Genomic DNA, 6,000 nt, shown 5'->3' with positions numbered 1-6,000 from the left:
TAGCCGTTAGCCAGGTATAGTCTGACAGCCAGCCGTTAGCCAGATATAGTCTGACAGTTAGCCGTTAGCCAGGTAGTCTGACAGCCAGCTGTTAGCCAGGTACAGTCTCACAGCTAGCCGTTAGCCAGGTACAGTTTCACAGCTAGTCGTTAGCCAGGTAGTCTGACAGCCAGCCGTTAGCCAGGTATAGTCTGACAGCCAGCCGTTAGCCAGGTATAGTCTGACAGCCAGCCGTTAGCCAGGTATAGTCTGACAGTTAGCCGTTAGCCAGGTATAGTCTGACAGCCAGCCGTTATCCAGGTATAGTCTGACAGCTAGCCGTCACCAGGTAGTCTGACAGCCAGCCGTTAGCCAGGTAGTCTGACAGCTAGCCGTTAGCCAGGTATAGTCTGACAGCTAGCCGTTAGCCATATATAGTCTGACAGCTAGCCGTTAGCCAGATATAGTCTGACAGCTAGCCGTTAGCCAGATATAGTCTGACAGCTAGCCGTTAGCCAGGTAGTCTGACAGCTAGCCGTTAGCCAGGTATAGTCTGACAGCTAGCCGTTAGCCAGGTAGTCTGACAGCTAGCCGTTAGCCAGGTATAGTCTGACAGCTAGCCGTTAGCCAGGTATAGTCTGACAGCTAGCCGTTAGCCAGGTATAGTCTGACAGCTAGCCGTTAGCCAGGTATAGTCTGACAGCCAGCCGTTAGCCAGGTATAGTCTGACAGCCAGCCGTTAGCCAGGTATAGTCTGACAGCCAGCCGTTAGCCAGGTATAGTCTCACAGCCAGCCGTTAGCCAGGTAGTCTGACAGCTAGCCGTTAGCCAGATATAGTCTGACAGCTAGCCGTTAGCCAGGTATAGTCTGATAGCTAGCCGTTAGCCAGGTAGTCTGACAGCTAGCCGTTAGCCAGATATAGTCTGACAGCTAGCCGTTAGCCAGGTATAGAGTAGCGTCCCAAATGGCACCTTATTATTCACTATATAGGGTGCCATTTGGGATGCTCCTATTGTGCTGGTTATTGTAGCTAATGAGATGACACGTAGGCTTACTTTACATTGTTGTAATAACCATTTAACCTGTTGGGATGAACAGACATTGGTTAGTGATTTACATCCTCAATGGCACCCTATTCCCTTTGTAGTGCACTACTTTTAACCAGGGCCCTTTGTAGTGCACTACTTTTAACCAGGGCCCACAGGGTTCTATATCGGAATAGGATGCCATTCGGGGCCCAGAAATTGACTATTGACTCATGACTTGTGGTATATATTATTTTCAACACCACAGTGTTTTCAGCGAATCGTAAACCCTGACATAGTGAGTAAATGTTGGCTGATCGAGGGTGTCAGTGCACCTCCCATTCACCAGAAAAGTGTTGAAATGTCACAACAACATCCATTGATAGAGAAGAAAAAAAGATGTCATGTGACAGAGAACTTCATGGTTCATAAATAGCAGACCCAGTCGTACAGAACACTCCACTCTGCTGTAGGAGGTCTGTATGTCAGGCACAACCCTACTGGGACCATGACAACCATCATGATAACTGTACTGATGCTCTTCATTCAAACCACCCTGGGGGCTCCTGAAACAGGTAGGTTGTTCATCTCATTGGTTATTAGGTTACACCTGAAACAGGTAGGTTGTTCATCTCATTGGTTATTAGTTTACACCTGAAACAGGTAGGTTGTTCATCTCATTGGTTATTAGGTTACACCTGAAACAGGTATGTTGTTTATCTCACTGGTTATTAGTTTACACCTGAAACAGGAATGTTGTTCAATCAATCAAATGTATTTATAAAGCCCTTTTTAATCAGCCAATGTCACAAAGTGCTATACAGAAATCCAGCCTAAAACCCCAAACAGCAAGCGATGTAGAAGCACGGTGGCTAGGAAAAACTCCCTAGAAAGGCAGGAACCTAGGACGAAACCTAGAGAGGAACCAGGCTCTGAGGGGTGGCCAGTCCTCTTCTGGCTGTGTCGGGTGGCGATTATAACAGAACATGGCCAAGATGTTCAAATGTTCATAGATGACCAGCATGGTCAAATAATAATAATCACAGTGGTTGTCGAGGGTGCAACAGGTCAGCACCTCAGTTGTGTGGTTATCTTTAGATACAGTGCCTTCAAAAAGTATTCACAACTTTTTCCAGGTTTGCAAAGTCTCTAAGAGCTTTCCACACCTGGATTGTAAAATATCTGCCCATTATTCTTTTGAAAATTCTTCAAGTTCTGTCAAGTTGGTTGTTGATCATTGCTAGACAGCCATTTCTAAGTCTTGCCATAGATTTAAGTGAAAACGAACTAGGCCACTCAGGAACATTCAATCTTGTCTTGGTAAGCAAGTCGAGTGTATATTTGGCCTGGTGTTTTAGGTTATTGTCCTCCTGAAAGGTGCGTTTGTTTCTGTGTCTTGGAAAGCAGACTGAACCAGGTTCTCCTCTAGGATGTTGCCTGTGCTTCATGTCTCCGTGTCTGGTGGAAAGCAGACTGACCCAGGTTCTCCTCTAGGATGTTGTCTGTGCTTCATGTCTCCGTGTCTGGTGGAAAGCAGACTGACCCAGGTTCTCCTCTAGGACTTTGCCTGTGCTTCATGTCTCCGTGTCTGGTGGAAAGCAGACTGACCCAGGTTCTCCTCTAGGACTTTGCCTGTGCTTCATGTCTCCGTGTCTGGTGGAAAGCAGACTGACCCAGGTTCTCCTCTAGGATGTTGTCTGTGCTTAGCTCTATTCTATTTCCTTTTTTATCCTGAAAAACTTCCAAGTCCTTAACGATTACAAGCATACCGAGTGGGCTCCCGAGTGGCACAGCAGTCAAAGGCACTCTTGGTGCAAGAGGTGTCACTACAGTACCTGGTTCATATCCAGGCTGTGATTGGGAGTCCCATAGGGCGGCGCACGAGTTTGGCCATGTTAGGCCATCATTGTAAATAAGAATCTCTTCTTAAATTACTTGCCTTGTTAAATAAAATTAAAATACCAATAACATGATGCAGCCACCACTATGATTGAAATATGAAGAGTGTTACTCAGTGATATGTTGTGTTGGATTCGCCCCAAACATAACGCTTTGTATTCAGGAGAAAACATTTATTTCTTTGCCACATATTTTGCAATATTACTTTAGTGCCTGCAAATAGGATGCATGTTTTGAAATATTTTATTCTGTACGGGCTTCCTTATTTTTCACTCTGTCATTTAGGTTAGTATTGTGGAGTAACTACAATGTTGTTGATCCATCCTCAGTTTTCTCCTATAACAGCCATTAAACTCCGTAACTGTTTCCAAGTCATCATTCGGCTCATGGTGAAATCCCTGATCGGTTTCCTTCCTCTCCTGCAACTGAGTTAGGAAGGACTCCTGTATCTTTGTAGTGACTGGGTGTATTGATACACCATCAAAAGTGTAATGAATAACTTCACCATACTCAAAGGGATATTCAATGTCTGGTCTTTTTTTTTACCCATCTACCAATAGGTGCCCTTCTTTGCGAGGCATTGGAAAACCTCCCTGGTCTTTGTGGTTGAATCAGTGCTTTAAATGTACTACTAGACTGAGGGACCTTATAGACAATTGTATATGTGGGCAATGACGTGTATTCATGGATGCCAAGGGAAGCCACGCTTCCCCAAATAATTTACCAATAAAAAATACATTATTTTATAATTATTATCTTTAGTCTCTCTGTGTTTTCATAATTTTCACTCAGTTCACAAGTGGCTGAATGTATCTCCCAGGGAAAAAATCATAGCATGGGAAACAGCACCCCTCTGTGTCAACATCTGAGTGAGGGAAACAGCACCCCTTTGTGTCAACATCTGAGTGAGGGAAACAGCGCCCTTCTGTGTCAACATCTGAGTGAGGGAAACAGCACCACTCTGTGTCAACATCGGAGTGAGGGAAACAGCGCCCCTCTGTGTCAACATCTGAGTGAGGGAAACAGCACCCCTCTGTGTCAACATCTGAGTGAGGGAAACAGCACCCCTCTGTGTCAACATCTGAGTGAGGGAACAGCGCCCCTCTGTGTCAACATCTGAGTGAGGGAAACATTACCCCTCTGTGTCAACATCTGAGTGAGGGGAAACAGCGCCCCTCTGTGTCAACATCTGAGTGAGGGAAACAGCGCCCCTCTGTGTCATTATGTGTAGCTCATGTAACTGATGCTGTGTGGAACAAAAGAGAATGACATGTTGCTGCCGTAGCATTGGATTGATTGACGCCAGCAAGCATTTGGCCTCCCTTGATTAAAAAAATTATAATAGAATTAGCCAATCATACTTGAGCCTAAGCTCAAATGTGGGTTGACCTAACACAGCAAAACGCGGAATGTGGAAAAAGTCAAGGGGTGTGAATATTTTCTGAAGACACTGTATATTTTCCAGAATTGCCCAGAGTGAATTGTTGATATCTTGTCAATGTTTATTCTAAATTACATTTCCTTTATGAAAATTTGCCAATTTGTTTCGCATTTTACGTACATCTTTAGTATTTTACAGATAGGAAGATAAAAGTATTTATCCACAATCTGCTCTGAACAAGTACGGTTTTGGAGTGTCTTAACAAAACAAAAAACAAAATATTTAGTCTGACTTCATCCAGTGTCCAGAAAAATGGATTTACACCATATGCAAATATGCACATATTTATTTAGAATGCCTAATTTGCATATGTTAATAGCATATTGCAGATTTTCTTTATACTAAAAAGTAGTAGATTTGTGTTTACATTCAACTGGTAAAAGTTGATTGTGATATTGATTAAGGAAAAATAATATCCTATGAGGGTGTGGTGCCTGGCCGTAATAGGATTTATGTAGCTCTATGACAGTGTTATGTAGCCCTATGACAGTGTTATGTAGCCCTATGACAGTGTTATGTAGCCCTATGACCGTTTTATATAGCTCTATGACAGTGTTATATAGCCCTATGACAGTGTTATGTAGCCCTATGACCGTTTTATATAGCTCTGTGACAGTGTTATATAGCTCTATGACAGTGTTATGTAGCCCTATGACAGTGTTTTCTATAGCTCTATAACAGTGTTATACAGCTCTATGACAGTGTTATATAGCTCTATGACAGTGTTTTATATATCTCTATGACAGTGTTATGTGGCCCTATGACAGTTTTATATAGCTCTGACAGTGTTATATAGCTCTATGACAGTGTTATATAGCTCTATGACAGTTTTATGTATGTTATGTAGCCCTACGACTGTTAAAAAGTCCTCATGAAAGAGGGTTCAATTAAAGTGTTCAAATGTTTGCCTATTATGTCAATGCTGGTTAGTGATTGTTGTAATTTTTGTTTGTAGACGGTCCCTTCAATCTCTTTAATGCTGGTTAGTGATTGTTGTAATTTTTCTTTGTAGACGGACCCTTCAATCTCTTCACTGCTGGTTAGTGATTGTTGTAATTTTTCTTTGTAGACGGTCCCTTCAATCTCTTCAATGCAGCAAGTGGCGTTAGACAGGATCTGGCACGCTGGGTGTCAGAGGGACGTCTCTACTACACCAACATTAGGAAGTGTGCTGGGGTTTCTGGGAAGACAGAGGGTAGTACCCTGGTGAATTCTGACTGTGATGAGAAGAGCCACCTTCAGCAGTGGGAGTGTAGTAACAACACACTGCTCACCCTGAAAGGACAGACTCTGTACCTCCACGTCAACGACAACAATGATCTGGTGCTGTCCAGAGACACGGGGCCTCGGAGTCGTTGGATCATCTTTGGTACAACGGACGGCCCCTGCTCAAGGACCCACAGAGGTACGGGATTACAATCACAAGGTTCTCATTGTTCAGGACTGTAAAATGGATTTTGGACAAAATGGACCAAGTCTCAACACACTTCAAAAGAAGCAGGTTACATATAACTACATCAGACAGTACATTTTATATTTTACAGGTTACCAATAACTACATCAGACAGTATATTTTATACTTTACAGGTTACATATAACTACATCAGACAGTATATTTTATACTTTACAGGTTACATATAACTACATCAGACAGT

The 6,000-nt window shown here is 43.0% G+C and overlaps 1 protein-coding gene across 1 annotated transcript in view; it reads left to right on the top strand.

Moving 5' to 3' along the window:
• The first annotated feature begins 1,163 nt into the window (after positions 1–1,163).
• Positions 1,164–6,000, top strand: part of LOC115170265 (macrophage mannose receptor 1) — a 48,251-nt gene continuing 43,414 nt past the window's right edge. Inside the window, exons 1-2 of the mRNA XM_029726676.1 lie at positions 1,164–1,580; positions 5,415–5,750. Coding sequence (XP_029582536.1) covers positions 1,514–1,580; positions 5,415–5,750 — 403 coding nt within the window. The 5' untranslated portion in view covers positions 1,164–1,513. The remainder of the gene's footprint in view (positions 1,581–5,414; positions 5,751–6,000) is intronic.

Source organism: Salmo trutta, chromosome 31 (genome assembly GCF_901001165.1).
Source record: "Salmo trutta chromosome 31, fSalTru1.1, whole genome shotgun sequence".
Classification (NCBI taxonomy): domain Eukaryota; kingdom Metazoa; phylum Chordata; class Actinopteri; order Salmoniformes; family Salmonidae; genus Salmo; species Salmo trutta.
Note: the sequence above shows the minus strand (reverse complement) of the source record. Positions and strands in the feature narration are given on the sequence as shown.